The following is a 22,716-nucleotide window of genomic DNA, read 5'->3' as shown; positions in this document are numbered from 1 at the left end:
AACACACCATTAGTGTAAGAAGATAATGGATCAAAACACAGCACATTGCATTTATATAGACACCAAAAGTGCTTCACTGTGAAGGAACCTCACTAACCACACCTACCTAGAGAACCTCACTAACCACCACCAATGTGTAGCACCCACCTGGAGAACCTCACTAACCACACCTACTGTACCTGGGGAACCTCACTAAACCACCACCAATGTGTAGCACCCACCTGGAGAACCTCACTAACCACCACCAATGTGTAGCACCCACCTGGGGAACCTCACTAACCACCACAGATGTGTAGCACCCACCTGGAGAACCTCACTAACCACCATCAATGTGTAGCACCTGGGTGATGCATGGCAGCCATTATGTGCCAGAGCACTCACCACACATCAGCTGACTGCCACCTACTACTAGCCACACACCAACACCACTTCTAGCAGCAACTTAGTTTTCCGAGGAGGTCTCCCATCCAAATACTAACCAAGGCCACACCTGCTTAGCTTCAGTAATTCAGCAGAGACAGGGCATACGTTGGTCTGCCTGCTGGCAAACCAATCAATAAGCACACACTGAGAAGGACGCTAGAATGAATTGCGCTGATTGGCCTGGTCCTCAAATCCCTCATCTGGGTCACATAATCAGCTTTATTGATTCACAAGACACAATATGCCCTTTCTCCATACACTCATACTGTATCTGATAATGAGGTATTCATGGGTTTTCCGGTCCCTTTCCACAGGTGTATCAAATCAAGAACCTAGATTATGAATGCAGACTGCATGGTGCTTGATGAATACACCTGTGGAAAGGGACTTGATGAAACCCATGAATACATGGAAGACATTCAGGATTAAGCCAGGAAGTAGTCTAGGGCAACAATGAAGAGAAGGGCCATTGGAGAGCTGGAGGGCTATCTACTGTGAATTGAATTTGGCAGTGTGGTGTAGTTTCCTCTAGGGGGGGTGCTGCTACAGGGCCTCCTGATCCCTGCACACACTCAAGCAACAGCACAGGCTCCGCTATGCATAGCTTTGGTTTCATTGATTCAATTAAAGATATTCAGAGTCATGTCTCCTGCTAAAACAGCACAGATGAACTCGTAGAGTGCAACACATCATTGCATAACATACATGTAACATTGTGACCGAGGAGCTGCCGAACTGCCTGCCTTGATCAGCGTTCTGGATGAGGATGTGTGCAGTTAGGACTAGCATGCTAGCTGGCTGGACTGCTGTTTGGACAGTCGATGGCTTTTGCGTTGTTGAAAGAGCAGTCAGTGGGCAAAACGCCATGAGCGTCATGTGCTCTGATGACCAAAAAAATGGATCATAAATAAATACAAATAAGATATCGGGGTCTATTACTTAAGGCCACTGCAATTATTTTATTTTCATTGCATTTCTTTCAATACTGCCCTGCAGCTTGGCAGCATTCATCCTATAGACCGCTTCAATATTTGTAAACACGGTTGGGTGCACACGCTGCCTGGGGTCAGAAAAATGGAGCAGCTAATAGACCTGCATGTTGAGCTTTCAAGGTGTATATACTGTCACCCAAGGACCGCCAACATCAGTGAAGTACACTGTACTACACGTATAGGTTGGCTTCTCTTTGCAGATCATCATTATTATGATTCAAGTATGCAATATAGGAGATATAAAAAATCTATTTTCCTCTTAGTTCACATTCATGGTGAATTAATTTATCTATTACATTGTTATTACAGAAAATCAGCTTCACTTAGTTTTGTTAGAAAAGGTTAGGGTCACATGGTAGGGCAAGCAGTGACTTACAGGTGGGGCTTCAGTGATGTCACTACTTGTGACTAATTGGGTTCATTAAGACAGACACCTGTCCTGAGTCCTGGGCTCACAGTTTGAAGGACACCTGTCCTGAGTCCTGGGCTCACAATTAGTTTAGAGGCCTCTGAGAAAAACTTATGGCTTGTTGTGTTTCCCCATGATCAGGCAAACTTGTATCCAAACTATTTGTTTGGATTTTAACCACCACACCACAATACTGAACATCTCAACAGAAATGGTAATTGGGCTATTTCTGAGGTGCGTCGATAGTTACACCAGAGACCATGCACACATTGCACTCAAGCACGGTAGGTTCTCTACATCTTTACATCACGTAGGGCTAGTGCGTAGGTTAGCGTTTTGGGGTCTTGCATTACTCTACGTTTGTGGTCTGAGGCTTAAGATAAACGATACCCTACAACAACGAAGCCCAGCTTGGATGCTGTGCGTAGGCCTCTTCTTAACAGTTTCCGCAGTATATTTCACCTCAGGACAAAATGTAAAAATGAGGAATGCTGCAATGCCAACCAGAGCATGAAATAGATCAATTAAATGAAATGCATACATCATCATGTCTCATACTCTCTCTTGCAGACAAATGTCCTCCATTGTCTCATAATAGAGAAGGCTATGACGCTGCATCTATTGGCTGGTGTTCGGGAGGAGGCCAGCGCCGGGCGCATGGTGAAGAGCTCGTCAGGGCCATTAGGGAGCAGGCCATAGGCCAGCACGCACCTGTGAGCACTGCAGAGACGTGCTTTACATTCTACACCAGGGAGTCTCAAACCTGGATGTTTTGGAGGGCATACCACAGGAATTGTGTGTGCATTGATTGCACCTTTCAAAGAGCTAAACAGACAGATCAATCTATTGTATGCTCTGCATCCTGAAAAGGCTTGGTTTGTCGCCGTCCAACTTCAAAATTTTATCACACAGCACTGAAATCTTAATATCTTAAATGCAGAATGATTCAAATCCACTTTTTGTTAAACTCTGGTCATCTCTCCTCACTGTTCTCTACATATTCGCACAGCAGGGCCGTATTCACCATAGACATTGGGGGCGTCTTCCCCCAATATTCAGATAACTAACTATTCAGATCATTACTCCAAACACTGTAGGCTACAGTAGCCTAGGCTACATCACAAAAAATGCACCATCCCTAATTTGAATCGTGGTGGCAACATCTGTGGGGATACAGTATGAAGATACTTCTCCTGGCAAAAGGTGCATCCATCTACTAAATGATTATTTTGTATCATATTTAATTGATTAAGAAATCTGCTTTCACTTTGGCATTAAAGAGAGGATTTCTGTTGATTATTTTAAAAAGACCAAATTAAATCGATCAATTCCATTTATAAGAGCAGTTAAAGTGGAAATATGAATATGTTTTATATAGGCACTGTAAACTTTCTGTTGTTTTGAATCTCATCTGAGGCTTACAGATTGAAGTGCTTATAAACTATTTTCATTTATCAAGAACAATCAACATTCATTCTTTCATCAACAAATTGGTGCCTAAAACCTTCTGTTGTATAAGAAGTGAAAGCACGGCTTGTGATGTCTCTCCTTTGCTGTAGAGGCTGGATGTGAAGTGGGTTGTTGTTCTCTGTTGCTCCTCTGACACCTCTGAAATGTAAATCATTAAGTGCTGCAAATCGCATGTTATAGAAGAGGGCCACCAGCCAATCTATTTCTTCGTCTGGTCAACTGTGAATTTCCTTTAATGGGTGCACTGCAACTCATGGTTCCACTAACAAATTGCTTTTTTATTTTAGCTTTTTTCAAATTTGCCTTTTAAAGTATCTATGATTATGGTATTTGGCAGACACATTTGTCCAAAGCAATTTAAAGTAGATAAACACATAGTTAAAATAATAGTGTCAAATAAAGTTGAGAAGCCTACATTAAGCATGATAATCATAGCAATTATAAAGGCAATATGAATATGAAAATTACAAAATTAAATAGCAAGGTGCAGATCCAGTGTCCTATAAGTGAATGAGGAATTTGCATCTAATTCTGGCTGCCAATAAAGACTAACAGAGGACTTACGTGTGTCTTCTTTGGCTGGTGAAATACCAGACATGCTGCTGCATTCTGAATCTTCTGTAACGGTCTCAACACCAGCCGGTAGGCCAGCCAATCATGATTGCAGTAGTCCAGTTAGGAAGAACCATGGCCTGCGCAAGACAGCTATGGCATAGGTCTGATATGTATAGGATAAAACGGCATGACATTGACTGAAGCTACGTGTGATCGTGAGCCCAAGTTACGTGTCCTACGCCATGCAGCAATCTAATCAGAAACAGGAGAGTCATGGTTGGGAGAGACAGGTGAAGTTGACTATCATCTGCATAGCAATGATATACAAATATGGGAGTGAATGATCTCACCCTGTAGCCTCAGGAGCACAGAGGGGACGCTAGATTTGACCTTTGCTTAAATGTCAACAACCTTCGCCAAGGTTTGTGGATTCACGCTACTAAATATGTAGCATTATTCAGTTCCTTCTGCAGGAGACGGCTCTTCAGGAGCTGTCTGCATTATGGAGCCACACTCTCTGCTCTCTGTAAATCCCTATATCTCACCATCGGTGAGACATAATCAACTTTATTGATCCGACAGACATCTTTGATCTTCTCCTCATAGATCCTCTACGCCCAGGTGTGATAATCATACAGCTGGAAAGCACTCTAACTTTCAGGGTTAAGTCAAGCAGCATGTCAGTATAGTTTGCATCTGCTTCAACTGTATATCAGTTACAGTAAAATAACTTTTATCATTTCCTATTGAACCTCTCCAGTCTTACAGTAATTGCTGCAGTGGGAGATGATGGCTTTATTCTTGGTGTCCACTCTGGAACAGACATCTACTGTACTTTGAAAAACGTCATTACAAAAGCAGCAAGAGATTGTTAAAGATTTAAAACTACAGCGCCACAACATATTCAGGGTTTTTATACTAAATCAATAATCTCCCTCTTGCTTTATCACAACAAGCTGAACAATGCATGTTGCTTATACTTGAAAGAAATGAAGGCTGTGTGAGGAGCAGTTTTACAGTAATTTGCTTAGTCAAAATTACACATCTAAAAAAAAAATAATCAATACTGCCATCTACTGGTTGAAAAGTGTATTTAAAACCACTTCTGGGAGTTGGGAGGGAAAACTCACGGTCACACACACTCACTACAGTCCACTGCACAGCATAAATAGAAAATAATTTAAGTCTTGTTCAGACTGCAACCCAAATCCAATCAGAATCCGATCTTACTGACTGACCATCCACACTGAGTATTGCAATTAAGCAATCAAGTGATCCATACTGACATAATCTTATCCACAAATGAGCAAAATGAATTCCCCCAGATTGGTAACAGACACTTAATCTGCTCATAGACTGTTGTTTTTCATTGTTTTCTTCTTTTTCATCTTTTCTCCCACTTCGACCAAAGCTTCAACCACTTGTATGTTAAACGCACTTGACTTCTTTCTCTCTGGATCTACACTGTTTCTGCTGTTCATGTCACGTTGTGAGTGACGCAGAAGACACTTCGACATTCAGATTGAAACGGATTTAAAAGTCTGATTGGAATCACATTCGAAACCACTTTCCTGTATGGTTTGAATCAGGTTTGTAAAATCTTGTGGATTTTCACGGTCCTGACAAAAAAAAAACAAGCTACCTGTAGATACAATATGGATATGGCAAAAATGAGATTTGAAGTGATTATGTGAACCAGGCTTTAGATACATCTCACATCATCTTATCTACAGGCTTACATGGTCTTCGCCAGGGTCTTTCAATCTGAATGCATTCTTTGGAGTGTATGCATGGATCCTGCTTGACTCGTGCATGCACAGTAGACTCCTGCACAATCCTTATAGCACTCCATGACCCTGGTCAGAGAAACATACTGCCAAACATGCGTTTTGCTTGCTCCTATTTTCTTTTTCTTTTTGTTTGCAAACGTGAACTCAAAAAAAAGAAATAGGAGGGCATAGCTGCTGTATATTGTTAACCTATCCCTGACCTATTTTCCGCATTGTAATTTCATAATACAGAGAGAAATACAGACACCTTTTAACAATTGAAATGATTTGAATCCAACAAAATGGAACAGGTCACTGTATGTAGAATCACTTTAATTTTGATCTGGCCTATATACAAATGATTACAGTGTTGGTTGTCAACACCGTTTTAAAAAAAAACATTTTGTTCTGCTGCAAGCCTTCCTGCATGTCTAATCCACATTCCCATCAGTCTTGTTCATATTTAAGTACTAGGTAAAGCTGCCAATGAATTGCATGTACTAGTCTACTTACTGTACTACCTGAAAACAATATCTCCACTAAATACCTTTTAAATTAATACCAATGGTAATGTGCACCGGTTCTTACCCAGAAATGAGTATGACATGAAGTCATATAAAATCTAAATCTTGTACAGAGTCAGATGAAAACTATCAACACATGTGTACACATGTGTTAGAACCCATGTCTATAGAATGCTGCACACAAGGTGTAGCCTACACGTGTTGTTAGGACCAATGTCTATAGAATGCTGCACACAAGGTGTAGCCTACACGTGTTGTTAGGACCAATGTCTATAGAATGCTGCTACTGTATCTACTGTACTTCATTAGCTCTAATGTTTGTCTGAGTAGACATTGCTCTTCTCGCTGTCCCGTCTGTACCCACAGACATCAACATCCCACAGCCTTCACCCAAGGGGAGACCATTCTGGTTACCATGAGGACTACTGTAGTTCACGGCATTTGGATGATTGGTTTGTATTTGTGGTGCCACTTGTGTAGCTCAGCTGGTAGTACAAGACAACAACACAAAGATGTGGATTTAAAGTGTTGTATCCTATACTATGTATCTGTGTGTGTGTGTGTGTGTGTGTGTGTGTGTGTGTGTGTGTGTGTGTGTGTGTGTGTGTGTGTGTGTGTGTGAGTGAGTGTGTGTGTGATTTTGCAAAAATTCTTCAGCTATGTGGTTACAGTAAAACACTGTCCTTCGCTTAATACACAATGCAGCTAGTACACAGGAAATTGCTGTGACAAATATAGAATGAATAGAATAAATTGAAGGGTGCATGAAGTTAAAGGTGTGTTACAAATGATATGCCATTAAGATAATTGGGATCAGTTACTATGGTAACCAGAATCTGTTTTTCCCCATGGGTAGGTATCTTTTCAAAATGTAAAATGATCTAATTGATTCTACAGTATTCATACAGTAGAATCTTAACTGAAACTACTCACAATTTCCCCTCATTGACGCTCGTGACATTGAAAAATACACTGAAAATCAACCCAATTTCATAAAAGATAAATTATCAAATCCAGCAATTTAGAAAGTTACACAACTTCCCCTGAATGTAAAAACGTGATCATCACCATTAAAATGATAAGTAATAAATGAAGAATCTCAAAATGTCATGTACAAATATCAAGCAGAAGGTAATATGGCAAAAGACTTTTTTAACTGACGTAGGTCCTCTCTTCTTTAAGAAGGGGCTCTTGACTGGGCTCTTGGGAGTTGTCCAATCAGCAATCAATCAGCAAAACTGAAACGTTTAAAATAAAATATTTCAACATGAGACAGTGAGCAGTTACGAATGTGATAATATCTCTAGTCTATGAATGTCGAGACTTCATATTTGCCGAACTTTTGTTGTTGTTTTGTTGACTAGATATGCTCTTTACACAGTAGAGGGAGGCGGATTAAGCAGAGTCAAATTCCTTGTTTGTTTAAGTAAACCTGGCCAGGTTTCTGATTCTGATAAAAGTGTCAGCTAAACAAATCAACAAACAAACAAACAAATAAACAGGCTAAACACACAAAAGCCTGTCTACCCAGAGTCCCTAGAGCCTTCCTGACCTCCCTATTGTGGAGAGGGATGTTGACTGCATGTCTACTGTACTGTACGTTACCTTCCAGCGGTTTCCGCACTCGTTGCACAGCACAAAGGTGGTCATAGGCTCATCAGCACTGCGTGTCTGGACCTGCAGAGAGGCAGAGAGCGTGTTTTATCACCAGGCCTTCTTTGCTCCTTTTTTTTATTTAAAAAAAAAAAGAAGCAATGCATTCCATAGGCCATGTGTGTTGTACCAGTTACTGGGCTTGATTGAACTGCACAAGACAACCAGCACAGGGTGCAATCAATCAGCCAGTTTCAGGTGTTGCAGCTCTTGTGCCCTTTCGAGTGGCATACCTGGTTGTAGGTGCAGTTCTTCTTTCTGCACTTGCCGCACTGGAGCAGGTCTGTGGTGGTGCCGCTGGTCTTGGCCATCTGGTGCTCACGGATAGCCTCCTGGGTCAGGACGTTCCTCAGCTCCTTCAGCTCATCGCTGGCCATCTCCTGAAAGACAGAAATGAGGACATGGTGGCTGTGGCCGAAAAGGGTAAAAAAAATGCTGTCTTTTAAGACATCTAACAGGGGAGCGGGGCATCGAGGCATGTCCGAATCAAATATTTCTACGAAATGCTGCCTTCTAAGATAACTTAGTTTTGCCAAAATCTGAAGCAGCGTAGATGTTTCCTTCATGCTTCCTTCAACTTCCAAAATTCTATTTAATTGTGAGCAGCTATTGATAAAGTTGAACGTTACGTTATGCTGCTTTCTGGTATTCTGACAACGTCGTTCTGTGTTGCTATCTTAGCTAGGCTCTCAGAAACAAAGTTCTTAGCTGGTATCTTGATGCCTGCTACAGCAAGTGACTCGTTAGAATAACAGGGAAAGGGCTGGCTTTTACAGTATGGGTCGTGTGAGATTGACAAAGACTGACCAAAACAGGCGTATTGTTTTTGTTTGTGAGATGTATAGACTGGCAGAGGGCAAAAGTGTGTTCGGTAAAACGTCTGCATCTGACTACTTCGTCCCTGCAACAGTTTAACAGGTGCTATTCAAAATCGCCATGTTATTTTCCCATAGGAAAAATCTCTAGATTCCGCATCTCAAAGATCTATTGGTCATGTTTACAATCCTGGGGTTGTAGCTCAGGCTGGTTGTTCTTCATGCCGCTCGCCTAGTGCCACTAGAGGGGGCTCAAGAGTCTGTTCCATGACCTGTCAAAGACTGGAGCAAGGCAGCTGTGCTATATTGCACTGTGCATTGGAGGACCCAATTATTCAAATCATATGAGGTCATTTACGTCATTTAATCTCTGAATTACACACATCTGATGGCATCCCGCCATGTTGTTGTTTGTCCTTGTTTTATTAGTGTTTTATGTCTGTCCGTCTCTTATATGACCTCAGCTGCAAACTAATTTCCCTTTGGGGCCAAAAAAGGAACTTTGACTTTGGACTCTTTCGTTACTCACAGAAGTGTAATCTGCTTCCCACTCGTGTAGTGAACCATCCCATATCCATATGCATATACTTTTTTTTTTTTTTTTTTAAGATATTTTTTGGGGCTTTTATGCCTTTAATCAGATAGGACAGTGTAGGGTGACAGGAAACGAGTGGGAGAGAGAGTAGGGTGGGATCCGGAAAGGACCACAGGGCGGGAATCGAACCCGGGTCGCCGGCGTGCGGTGCAGGTGCCCCAGCCAGTCGCGCCACGACTGGGGCCCATATGCATATACTTTAATGAGCTTATCTACGTGAGCTGATCTGGAAACAGCTGTCAGTTACCTCAGCACTCATGGTGGCAAACCGAAGCAGCTCGATGGAACCTGCCAGAACGTTCTTGCGCAGGTTGGGGTTCTTCGGGTCTTTCAGGTTACTGATGCGGCTGCGTACCCTGTTCTTGTACTTCATATCTGTGGCCCTAAACTCCTTATAGACATGTATGGCTGGGGTCAAGGTTCTCTAATGCAATGCTGTAACGTTAACATTATCACAGAAAAGTAACATTCTAGTTCACATTGCTGATCCAAATGATGTTTGTAAGATAAAGTTGTACAAGCTGTAACAGAGGAAAACTATGCAAGTTAATGTGAGTTGTAGTGATCTCGACTTTGGACTTCAGCAGAAGGATATGGTCTTCGATTTCTGCAGCCATGGAATCGCAGTTAGTTCCATAGTCTTTATAGTCATCTGATTGGAGAAGAGAGATGCACAGCTGTCAGTGTCAGATCAACAGCAAAGTGCAGTATTTGGTACATTTACATTTGCAGACGCAATTTACATTTATCCAAAGCCACTTACATACTGTATGGAAATTATACTACAGGTGGGAATTGAACCCACAACTATTTAGACTAATTCCTTAACCTTAACCACTTATGATTAACTTTAGCATGGATAAAGTATTAAGTATAAAGTGGATAAAGTATTAAGTGAGATTATTAGTATTATTATTTCTTAAAGTTTTATGCTAAATATCATTTGCATGATAACAAATATACTGAATAATGACTACGGTTTGTGGGATCCTGGATGTTAAATCATGTTCAAATAAAACTTTCAACTCAAACTACACTACTCACAAAAAGTCACAGGTATTTGCCTTTCGGGTTAAACTTGTTACTTTTAACACATTTTAACTTTTTACATTTTCCATAAATTTCACCTGAAAGCCAGATATCCCTAACTTTTTGTGAGTAGTGTACATGACAACATACATACAGTAGTTGAAGTGGTGAGTGAAGGAACGTCTACACATTCTATTGCCATAACTTCTCCATATCCAATCTCCACAAGATTTACACATTCAATATTACATGTACAGAAGCTTGCCTTCTAAATTCACTCGTTGGTCACTTTAAACGAAACAAAATTCTGCCGAAAATGACAAAGCTTTGCCCTACCATCTGTGCGTAAGGCAGCTGTCAGCATCTCGATGCACTTGTCCCGGACGGAGTCCCCAGTGAGCAGCCGAGGGGACAGTGGACCCCCTGGGGAGCTGAAGGACGGTGACATGGGGCTCGTGGGGGTGGTGGGGCTTTTAGGGGTGTCCGGTTTCCCCTTGCTATTCATCAAAAAGGAACAAGGACACGGTCATGTTGTGTGAATGACCGTGAATCTGGGGCCCCATTTGTAAAGGCTGCTATGCACAAAAACACAGGGGTGCAGACATGTATCTATCACCACAAAGGTCAGGATTTGTACTGTAGAAAAAATTCTATAAACGGAAAAAGGTGCACATTTCTATGCACTCTTTCACCCATACAGTATGTGGAGCTTACGCAACGTGTTTTAGACACATAAATCAAATCACGAAAAAAGCTCAATCCATAACAGATGAAATAAAAAAAATATTACATTTCATACCTCTGTGGAAGTTATCATTCATTCATATACTGTATCACAGCCTATTTGGTACTGTATACTAGGCTATACTAATATGCCTACGCTAAACTGCATCCAATGTTTCCCTAAACCACCTGACTCTTTAAAAAGATTGTCAATCAGGCTGATTGAGAAGCCTCTCCCTGCAACCTACCTTGCACTGACTGCCATGAAGGAAAGCTTGTGTTAGCTGTATTACTGTACCTGTGTTAGCTGGTTTGTGTTAGCTATTTGATGTACTGTAGCTGGTTTCTGTTAGCTATTTGATGTGTTACCTGGTTTCTGTTAGCTATTTGACGTGTTAGGTGGTTTGAATTAGCTATTTGATGTTCCCTTGTATAATGTAAATAATAAACAGTAAAATAAATTATAACTAAATATATATCATAATTAAAAACTATTTCATGGATAAGTCATGGGACACACAAATATAAAGAGAGTGTGTAAACATAAAGGGGAATGTTTTTCCTCACCGTCCATCCAGGCTATCAGTGGAAGCTTTCCTCTGTAATGTTCCGAGATGAGCCAACTTGGAGCCATGTGACTCTCTCCTGTTAAAAGAGTCAAGTTCTGGTTCACAAGTGCACAAATAGGATTCACATTACAGCTACAATGAACTACCTCAGAAATGTTTACACAGTTTATTTCCCAATTCTAAAAGACAGAACAAAAGCTTGAGAAAGAAATTGTATTGCTGTGCGCCTACAAAACCTACTACAACACATTTCAGACAAGAACATGAATACCTTTTCTATTTGATGGCTTACCACTGAACTCCATTATCTATTTTCTAGCTTTACTTGCCTCTCTCCCGTGTGTTTCTTAGCCGACGGTGAACTTCCAGATTTCGAGCTGGTAGAGTCTCTCCTGAAGAGCATGAAAAATCCATGGATTCATTTCTCATGATGAAGCACCTACTGAATACACATATAACTGTATGTAGGGATACTGTATTTACCTTTCAGGTTTGGAGTCGCTCAGCTGTCGTTTGACATGATGACCTGATTTAGCTTCAGAGGACTCCCTCCTACAAATACAAGACAAAATAACATCTAAACTCAAATACATGCTTACAGCTGCAAAACCAGAGGTGTGAAGACCATGTATCATGAATAGTATGAAGGTTACATCAGTGACTTCCCCAGTGATAAGGGAAGGTAGGTGGGCAGGTAGGTAAAAAAGTAGCACTGTCTGTATGAGACATGTTTTGTGTTTTTTCCTCCAGATAATACTAGGCACTAAGCACAGACTCTCCACAAGATGCCTGTTTCCATGCCAACCTTTCTTTCTTTCCATCCAGGCTCGGCCTCTTAGTGGGCTGGTGTTTGGAATCTGTTGAGTCTTTCCTGGAAGAATTCGGAAGAACATTTGCGGGAAAACCATTTGTTGAAAGACCGTGTGGTTTTCATGCATTATTAAAATTGGTATTTGTTTGCAAATTTCTAAGTCATTCTCATTTGTATTCTGTGAACTAGGCTACTATAGCCACACAGTTGGCGGTCACAGCAGAGAGAAACCCAACCTGTCTTTTTTGATTTCCACAGTGGGCTTTTTGTGAGGTTTATTGTCCCCCGAGTCTTTTCTGTGAAGGGAACATAAACTCATCAATTCTGAAGCCTGCTCTGAAACAAACTCCAACAGATGAACACGGCACCATTCATGTGCAAAGTCAGCATGCAGTGCTGTCCTACCAGCAAGGATGCAACAAACAAGAGGGGAGAGGACTCTTCAAGGAGAGATCCAGATATCTTTCACATAGATCTTCATTTCTCAGTACTGTCGGTGCGGAAATGTGAGACCCTGAGTGAAGCTCTGAAGCAGCCTGGCTGCTATTAGCCTGATTACCATCGACTTTCAAAGGCTCTGCGAGACTTTAGTCTGACCAACAGCCTGTGCTAACACGGTTTCTAGCAAGCGCTGGTTGACCCGCCTCCTTTAAGTGCCTCGATTTGCTACTGGTAGATGTCAGAAAGCGGTTTGCCGAGTTTAAACCAATAACAACACTCTTTCCTCTGCCTTGAACACGCCTATACCCAGAGCCGTTGGAGCTGCTCAAAGTTGATTGGTTCTCGACCAAAGGGGGCAGTTCCGCAGATTTCGGGAACTCAGAAATCCTTCTCAATGAGCAGTTGACCAGACCAGCAGCAAAAGCCTGAAGGCGTTGCGTCACTGGGAGGGCGTGCCAGGCTAGGCTGCTATAGGTGTTGCCTGCAGAAGCTAGGTACCTGTAACACCGATTGTTTTCAAGGTTTTTCACAGAAACGCAGATCTATGTGAAAAATTGTCAGATTTCTCCTTTAAGATTCAGTGTGCAACTCAATTGCAAACATGTCTCTCCTGTAGTAATGTATACAAGCAGTTTGAGGGTTTCTTGTAGAAAAAAATAAACAACAACAACGAAGGGACAGTGATGTGAACAGTGATGAGCAACATTCCTGCGCATGCGACAGTACAGTGCAGTCCCTAATCGTCACACTTTTGCATGTGGTTGCATTTGCCTGATAAAGGAGCAACAGCAGTGAGTGCCCTTAACCAATGAAACAAACACAGGACCAAAGGACCAGCTGCTACATGTGCATGACTGGTCATCAAACAAAAAAAACAAAGTCATGTTGTGGAAATATAGCTGAATACTGAGGTACAAACAATGTCCATCAAATCTGTCCATGAAGTTCCCTGTCTTCCTGAATATCTAAACACATGTACTGTATATGATTTTGAGTATTTACACTCATCAGCAATAACATTATGACCACCTGCCTAATTGTGAAGGTCCTTTTTCCGTCAAAAAAAAGCCCTGATCCGTCAAGGCATGGTTTCCTCTAGACCTCTGAAGGCGTGCTGTGGTATCTGGCTCCAAGACATTAGCAGTAGATCCTTTAAAACCTGTAGGTTGCAAGGTGAGGCCTCCACGAATCGGACCTGTTTGTCCAGCCCATCCCACAGATGCTCGATTAGATGGATTGAGATCTGGAGAAGTTGGAGGCCAAGTCATCACCTTGAACATGTTGTTGTGTTCCTAAAAGCATTCCTGAACCATGTTTGCTTTGAGGCAGGGCACATTATCCTGCAGGAAGAGGCCACTGTCATCAGGGAATGCCTTTTCCATGAAAGGGTGTTCATGATCTGCAATAATGCATACAGTATGTAGATGTTATGTGTCAAAGGAACATCCACATGAATGTCAGGACCCAAGGGCTCCCAGCAGAACATTGCCCAAAGCATCATACTGCCTCCACTGGCTTGCCGCATTCCCATAGTGCGTCCTGGTTTTCCCAGGTAAGCGACACAGACCTACCCAGCCCTCCATGTGATGTAAAAGAATCCATGATTCATCAGACAACGCCATCTTCTTCCATTGCTCCCTGGGCCAGTTCTGATGCTCATGTGCCCGTCGTTGGCACGTCAGGCAGTGGCCAGGGGGCAAGCATGGGCACCCTGACTGGTCTGCGGCAACACAGCCCCATACTGTATACAACAAACTGCGATGGCTAAATGCGTCCTGACACCTTTCTATCAGAACGAGTATGACCACCATTAGCTTTGTCAGCAATTTGAGCTACAGTAACTCATCTGTTGGATCAGAGCACACAGGCCAGCCTTTGCTCCGTCTCCAGACACATCAGTGAGCCTTGGCTTCCTTCTTTGGACCACATTGAATAAGTACTGCAGACCGGGAACCTCACAAGAGGTGCCGTTTTGGAGGTGCACAGCTCTAGCCATGGCAAACTGGCCCTAGTCAAAGCTACTGCCAAGAGCTCATGAGATCATCATATCAGTGGTCATACTGTTATGGCTGATGGCTGATCAGCAGATGCAGCACAGAACATTTTCACTTCCTCTACACATACCTCGGCTATTGAAGCAGACTAATGACAGGACCTGAAACTACTGGTGCACATTATTTTGCAGTTATTTTGCACTAAATCAAGTTATGCTACTCAGTAAAACCACATTCAGTAATGGAAGGAACACATGCAGACACAAACACACATCCTGTGTAACACTGCCATGTTAAATGAGGTTCATGCAATAGCAACTCGCAAATATATTCACACTCCCACCTGTCTTTCTTTGAGTGACCAGACGACTGTTTCTGAGCATGGTGCTTGGAGTCTGTTGAGTCTTTTCTAGAATGTGTTCTAGAAAGAGACATAACCATTGAAAATATGATGTTGAAAAGTTTGAAGAGTGGTCGGTGTAACGAAAGTGAAGTCTTTGTTATGGAAAGCCATGCAATGAAGGCACTGCAATTAAGACTCTTAAGTATGAACATGGTCTATGCAGCAGTACAGTACTTTTCTCCGGTTTAGACCAATACTGATGGCACCACAAGACACCGCCCGAAAGTCTAGCCAGGCAATGCTACTGTTAAGACTTTTAATATGTGTGGAAAGCAAGCAAGAGAGCTTCAGTCCAGACCGAACCCTGACCTGTCTTTCTTAACGTCCTCCGCGTGGTGCTTTGTAGGATGGGGGTGAAGAGGAAGAGGAGGAAGAGGGGTGTCTGGGTCGGGTTCTTTTCTGAACACAGAAGCGATGGGGAAAGATGCAAACTTTTGCCACGCATGCAGTAATGGCACACAAAAAAAAGAAGTAACGAATCACTCTGTTTTAAAGCTGAAAGTCAAGAAGATGTAGACAATCTTTCAACATAAGGTCCAACAAAACAGAAATAACTTGCAAACATACAGAACAACACCCCCCATTCAAGTATTGTTACACTATGGCATGCCTCTAGCGCTACAGTGGACACACGTTTGGTCAGACAGACGCTCCATTAGGGGCCTAACCTCACTTTCTTCATGGGAGGAGGGTGAAGGTGGAGGGCCAGAGGGGCAAAGGGTGCGTTGGGGTCTGGTGGTTCTTTTCTGAACAAACAATAAACACAGTTCCATGGGCCAAATAAAAACAAATAAACAAATAGAGCATGTTTACTTTCCAACCAACTAATCTATCAAGACTGTGGTGATGAATGGAGACTGAACCCTGAATCTGTGCATCCTCTGATGAACCAATGACTTTGTTTTATAAGATGAGAGACACACACACACACACACACACACTCTCTGGAGTCCTGACCTTTCTTTTTTCACCGCTGGGGGGTGGAGGTGGAAAGGGAGAGGGGCGAAAGGAGCATTGGGGTCCGGCGGTTCTTTTCTAAACAAATCACAGACACACAGACAGATCCATCCTACACCTCAGGCAACAGAACATAAGGCACACACATAATGATACCAATAAAAAGAAAGGAAGGAAACCAGACAAAGTGAAATAAATTAATAAGATTAATCAGATATATTAATCAGATTAATCAGAAATTGCTAAAATATGAGCAGTCAGCAATAATAATATGAAAGCTTATGTTGTTACCTATGGTAAGCAGATGATGTTATGTCCTCATCCTTATCTATTTACCTTTCTGACAACATCCCTTTCACTTCACGATAGAACAAGACATGAGAAAGTCAAGTCTTTATTGTCATTAAGGCTACACGACAGTGAATCTCTGTGCAAGCCACCAACAAATAAAAGAGGGCTACTGTAGCAGCTCATACCAAACAGCATAATTTGGGATGTGACTGCTTTTACTCTTCAAAATCCAAACACACACACACACACACACACACAAGCATGCAATGGCCTAACCTTTCCTTCTTCATCTCTGTTGAAGGGCGCTTGAAAGGAGGGGGAGAGTGCTGACGAAGAGGGGCTGGATTGTGTTCTTTTTTTCTATGTAAACACAACAAGCACATAAACTACTGTACCACAGGGGCACCACCAATGTCTCTGAAGCAAATCAGATGTACACAGATGCATGCTGGAGCGAAGCGATAATTCTTGTTTTAGGCCCAGCGCAGCTAAGAAAAGTCAATCAAGTCAAACACCCTTTACACTTCACACTTTCAGCTCAAATCACCAGAGTGAGAGATTTTTCAGGAATAGCAAGCAATCGATCTCATACAATCTCATCACAATCTCCAAGTGCAGAATCTGAATCAGTAAATAATTCCTGAAGAGGACCCTTAGCATACAAGCAACTCAGTATGGCCTATTATGTGATATGGCCCAAGCAAGCATACAGTCTGGCTGTCTAACCTCTCCTTCTTAACCTCCACAGACGGTCGTCGGGCTGGAGTTGGGTGGTGTGAGTTTCCATTGTCTTGTCTGACCGTCAATACATAAATGAAATAATGAATGAACGTACTGTAGTAATAAGAATGAATGAATGAATGAATGAATGAAACAAGATATGTGCAACAATTCTGGATATCAAACATGCGTACAGGAACACGTGTGTGTCGCCTGACTCTGACCTGTCCTTCTTCATATCTACAGATGCTCTTCTGAGAGGCTGCGCAGGATTTGCTGTAGATGATGATGTGGTCTCGTTCAGAGCTTTCCTGAGCAGGGAAAATGTCAAGTGCACAAAATCAAATTCAAGAGCTAGATCTGGTCCCCTGCTAAGGGAGTCGAGGTTACGGTCGTAACCCAGAAGTTCTCAATCCTGTAATGTTCCTCATCACTACATGCAGCCACACCAAACCATGCCTTCACCCCTGACCTCTCTCTCTCTCTCCTTGACTCAGCTGACGGCCGTCTGGGAATATGAATCGGAGGCGGTGGTGGAAACAGTTCATCCATGAGTGTTTTGCTGAACGAAAGATACGAAAGACAGTTGATTAATTCCCATCCAGGATTGTGCTGCAGCAATACAACTCCATGCCATTACCACTCCATGCCATTACACTCTGTTTTGCTGAACGAAAGATACGAAAGACAGTTGATTAATTCCCATCCAGGATTGTGCTGCAGCAATACCACTCCATGCCACTAGACCCTGCAGTATGCAGGCCTATCAGGGTGAGAGGCTTTTCACTTCATCGAACTGCAAGCTGACGAAAAGCCATTACACACCAGCCAATCCAAGCAGCATAAAAAGGTGTTACTTTCATCACATAGCCATCGTCTTCCAGTCACGTAACCGCAGTTGGTTAATGTTAGCTACACACCACTGCTGTCCATCTCTTGTCAATTTGACTGATGCCATCTTCAACCAGGCATTACAGAAAACTACAGTACACACTAAGTGGCACATGCACACACACACACACACACACACACACACACTGTTTTGCCACTGACAGACATCCTGACCTCTCTCTCATCATCTCCAGACGTCGGTTTTGGGGCGGAGGAGGCGGAGTGGGCGGAAGAGGATGCGCGGAGTGGAGAACGCCGTTTTTCAGGACGTCCTTTCTGCACAGAGGAGAGAGTGAGTCCCTGAGTGCTCCACTTCAGCAGCCACTAGACCAGAGCTCTCGACCCGCTGGCGTCGCTCACCTTTCTGCCTCCTTCTTGGGCACCTCCGGAGGTCGCGCTTTGCCCTCATCGACCGACAGCCGTTTGGGTTTCTGCTGATCGTCCTCATGTTTGTCCTTCTTATTCCTGTCAACGTGCTTCTTCAGCAAGTCTGAATCTGGTTTCAAGTCTGCGTTAGGCCCCCTATGGCTAACCATGAGACACAGAAGTTTGTGTGTGTGTGTGTGTTTGTGTGTATATATCTTCACCCATGTCTGAATGAAATGCCTTCCCAAAGGGTATATTGACTTTTATTGCATGAGCAATAGGTTAGAGTGCCTCACATAACTTTCACCAAATAGCTTTCAGTTTCACTTCAGTTATCAGTTGCCCTGGCTCACCATGGCTATGAAGGCGAGAGGTCAGCCTTGGGTCGGAGTGTGTACTGTATGTAGACTACTGTATGTGTGCAGTACAGTATGTTGGGGAACTTACCCAAATTCCTCCTCGGACGAGCTCCTGACGGGGCTTCCTGGTGTTTTGCTGACCTCTGTTCCATTTTTTATTGACTCTGACTTTTCAGCCTTTTCATTCTGGGCAGATTCTAAAATGGTTCAGAGTCCAGGTATTACATTTGGGGGCAAAACAATGCTCTGACAAAGAAACGATCTTCGGTGTGTTACTCTCCAATTACTTTGCAAAACTTTACCTAGAAGTCTCTTCCAATTCTTGATGAGGATTTTTGCAAGTGCAATAACTTCCTCATCAGTACAGTGCTTCCTGATTCCATTCACAGACATGCCAATTCTTGTTTCCTTGACAGAGAAACATACAAGAATGCTTAATGTGGTTGAGTTGAACTGTGTAAGTAGTCTACCCGTAGGATAGGTTTGGCCTTTTGTGTACTCTAAGAAAGTATACGACGTCTGTACCTGCAACAGTTTCAGGGTCATGTTGAAGTTTTGCAGCTCTTTTAGCAGGTCCAAGGCTCCGTCCTGTAGAGAGAAGTAGCCTACGTTAAGTATCCCTTCCCATCGAGACAACTTATTCCGAAAGAAACTTTGAATAATGGACAATAATAAATAGAATGTTTGGTAACGCGATATGATCTATTTACTGCGTTCCCGCCATACTGTAGCTTGATTGTCACACGAAAGTAATTCTACTTGGCCTAATTATTATCGAGTAGGCCTAGCCTACGATAACAGTAGGTTAATGGCAATTGGCGTATCCTTATCTTACTGTAGCAAGTTAGGCCTACAATGCGTGTTATGGAGTTGACTGCGTCAAATCTGCTTGAAAACATTCATTGCTTCGTTTGACAGCTGGCATGTTGACAGTAGTATTCTAAGCCCCGCCCATACGACCTTGTTCCACTTACATGTTTTAGAAGTAGGTCTCAATAAAATGAATCTTCATATTACACGCTTCAAACATATGAAGATTATAGTCGGATTTCGCATTGGCTTTCCCAAACAGAAGCGCAATCAAGCTCTAAGCCAAATCTCAACAATCCCTTGCCGAACACCTGTTGAGCATTTGAGCCTCGTAGCCTCGTACTGAGCACAGCAACAGCCTGGTTTACCTCACTAATGTAGGCTACTTGACAGATTCACGAGCTTGTTAGAGTTGCATTTCTGAACACGACCATAATTCGCGACAATTTTGCACCAGAATTCTAGCTTCCATTAAAGGTCACAGAATCTCTAAACACTTGGTATAGGCTACACACAAGATACAACACAGCGTGCGCTGCAACATGCGCTCCCAAATAAACTTCTCACCGTGTTATTTCTAGACACCATCTTGTCCAGTTTTTTGGCAATCCGAACTAGGTCCTCCTCTCGAGCCATAATTGGTGACATGTATGAGGCGTTGGATATAATGGAAAATGTGTAGATAAGTTAATTTCACTTGAATTTATCGACATTAAAACAAGAAAAACACACGAAATGTACGAAGTATTGATCCCACGCTGTTTGTGACTGCACCGTGCCTCGAACCAGGGGGCGGACCCTCGGCAGCGACACGCAAAGAGGACAGTCGGATATTTTCAACCATCTGGTCAAAATACCTATGGCAAAGTAGCCTACCCGCCATATGACTGCACTCAAATATAAAATATAGACTTTCTCTATTGGCTATTTGGCATTTACTTGCATAGCCTACAATGATTATTTCAACTTTTCTGTGATACTTCTATCGTATGTGTGAAGTTGGATCTAGGGCACAGCTCTTACTGTGGTCTGGTATGTAGCCTATCATATGCATGAAATACTTTGGTTATTGTGTCCTGCACTTAGATTATGAAACAATGTAATAATACATTTATATGCATACATTTTAGAGGCAGGTTATGAAGATCAGAAATTATACTGACATTGCGAAATGCTTTATATGAGTGTATCAAGGTCAGAAGTTAATGTTTCATCAGGACAGGAGCATCGAATAAACCAAATAGAGGGGCTTTAAGACTGGTCAAAGAAAATAAAACGTAGGTTATAGGCCTATCACACAGAGAAACAGCATTATTTTCGCTTGGCTAAATAACTGATCTCTGTGGGCAGTATATTAGGCTGTAGCTGTGTTGCTTTCTAATACTGTGCTCTGATATGTTATTCTGAGGTCAAAATAAATTAATGCAATGAGTTACTACTAGACTATCATATATAGCTACATCTGTCACATTTTGCTTTTCATTAAAATAACGGCCTGGATAATCAGAGATATTGGAATATAATTTGATATACATGGAATTTCTGAACAATTCCAATTACAAAAACAGCAGTGAATCTGTTAACTGCACCTTTAAGAAATCGGGTCACTTAGCTTAAATTTTTGGGGAAGCAACTGTGCATCGAGTAGCATCGAGACCTCAAGAGCGCCACAGACGGCGGACGGGTGGAAGTGTGTGTTTTGGCGCGCAGAAAGAATGAAAAACCTAGACATGTGAGTGGTATGGTATGAAGTAAAGTTGTTGGCCAAGTGGAGTCTTTATCTATTAATGTAGGTCTAATAATACACTCAATTCAATATGTCGTTATAACAATTAGATTAGGCCTATCTATCTAACATTTGTGTGTGGTGGAGACCATTGATCATAATCTTACACCCGACAACTTGAACTGCTGCAAGCGACGCACTACGTCCACATACGTTTAATTTGGCGTTTGTAGCATGTGGAGGGCATGACACGTTGCTCGTTATATAGGTCCTTAAGTTGATGTCAGTGTTTCCTTTGAAATATGCAATTCCATATTTGACTCTCGATGCTGATGGTTGTTAAATGTTTGTGTGGAATATGTATTAGCCTACCGTTTAGAATAATTGCCATCCATGTACAGTACTAGTAGGCCTACATTGCTTGTACTGCCAACAGAGGGTGCTGTACAACCATCCAAATCAGAGCCGTAGATAGATCACCATACGGCTCTGATCAAAATGACCCTCATATAATCATCACAACAATTTATTGTAGATACACCACAGAGTTGTTATGACAACATGTATTACCTTCTGTTTGCATGTAAGCCAATTTGATGATGCAAAATGATGCATGTTTGCATGTTTTGATGTAGGCCTATTGATGCATTCTAATTAATATTTTTGGAAATCTGTTACATGCTTAATGAAGTATAGTATAGCTTATGTGCTTTCTCTATTCACTGGGTGTCTAACACATTTGTCATGATAAACTTCACAATAATGTGCACAGGTGCAGGATACAGAGAAAAGGCATTTAAACACTCAACTGCAACTCAGTAGTGAGGTCTCAGGAAGTCTTTTGTTTAGTTGATCAAAGACATCAATTATGTTATCAGCTGGACTTCCTCTGTTCTGGACAGTATAACACATATAACCTTTTAGAGAGGGTTGTTCTTCCCCATGCCAACACTGGAATTCACAGCTTACCAATCCCCTGCTTATGATTCAGTATGTTCTTTTGTTTGTTAAAATACTCTTAAAAGAGAAATAGAGAGAGAGAGAGAGAGAGAGAGAGAGAGAGAGAGAGAGAGAGAGAGAGAGAGAGGGGGGGGTGGGGGGGGGGGGGCAGAGAAGGGATTATCACGGCCGGTATTGTTACCGGCCGTTTCTCTAGGCGCAAGGTGCATTGACGGTTTTCTATACAGCAGATCATGCAAGTGCTGCCATTATGGACTGATGTGTGCATACATGCAGGAAGACTTACTGCATTTGACATACAGTCTGTCTCTGTTTTACATCATCCTCGCAAAGCTGCCTTCAACAGACAATTTGCCTCTTCTCACAGTTAAATGGTGGCGTCTATACAACTGTGATAAGTATTTCCTCTACAGCTATCCAGCACGCTGCGGAGGCATACAGTATATTTTGTGAATCTTATG

General features: G+C 42.3%; 1 protein-coding gene across 7 annotated transcripts; it reads right to left on the bottom strand.

Annotated features, from left to right (window-relative positions):
* Positions 1 to 5,924: 5,924 nt before the first annotated feature.
* tcea3 (transcription elongation factor A (SII), 3) lies at positions 5,925 to 20,377 on the bottom strand. Of its 7 annotated transcripts, none has more exons than XM_062539256.1 (25): positions 20,137 to 20,377; positions 19,285 to 19,347; positions 19,062 to 19,167; positions 18,848 to 18,956; positions 18,395 to 18,562; positions 18,209 to 18,310; positions 17,616 to 17,705; positions 17,338 to 17,454; positions 17,150 to 17,218; positions 16,700 to 16,783; positions 16,133 to 16,210; positions 15,844 to 15,921; positions 15,485 to 15,574; positions 15,116 to 15,193; positions 12,574 to 12,633; positions 12,332 to 12,397; positions 12,010 to 12,078; positions 11,856 to 11,918; positions 11,525 to 11,602; positions 10,571 to 10,731; positions 9,802 to 9,857; positions 9,453 to 9,608; positions 8,029 to 8,175; positions 7,748 to 7,819; positions 5,925 to 7,380 (listed from the first exon to the last, which is right to left on the bottom strand). In XM_062539256.1, the coding sequence occupies exons 1-25, from the start codon at positions 20,215 to 20,217 to the stop codon at positions 7,372 to 7,374; spliced, it is 2,250 nt and encodes a 749-aa protein (XP_062395240.1). In that variant the 5' UTR covers positions 20,218 to 20,377; the 3' UTR covers positions 5,925 to 7,371. The 7 variants fall into 7 exon arrangements, with proteins under 7 accessions (XP_062395240.1, XP_062395241.1, XP_062395242.1 ...); XM_062539257.1 differs by having other exon boundaries at positions 17,368 to 17,454; XM_062539258.1 differs by lacking the exon at positions 15,844 to 15,921.
* Between the last annotated feature and the right edge of the window lie 2,339 nt (positions 20,378 to 22,716).

The sequence above is a fragment of the Sardina pilchardus genome, chromosome 6 (assembly GCF_963854185.1).
Source record: "Sardina pilchardus chromosome 6, fSarPil1.1, whole genome shotgun sequence".
Taxonomy (NCBI): domain Eukaryota; kingdom Metazoa; phylum Chordata; class Actinopteri; order Clupeiformes; family Clupeidae; genus Sardina; species Sardina pilchardus.
This window is presented reverse-complemented; position numbering and strand designations above follow the sequence as displayed.

Bases quoted from the DNA above. Each gene is read 5' to 3' on its own strand.
- tcea3 (XM_062539256.1), bottom strand. From the start codon at position 20,217: ATGTCACCAATTATGGCTCGAGAGGAGGACCTAGTTCGGATTGCCAAA. The intron at 16,784-17,149 runs GTTAGACAGCCA...GTGTTTACATAG, and splicing joins GTGGAGGTTAAGAAGGAGAG to AAAAAAAGAACACAATCCAG. The intron at 12,398-12,573 runs GTTGGGTTTCTC...GAATTCTTCCAG, and splicing joins GTGGAAATCAAAAAAGACAG to GAAAGACTCAACAGATTCCA.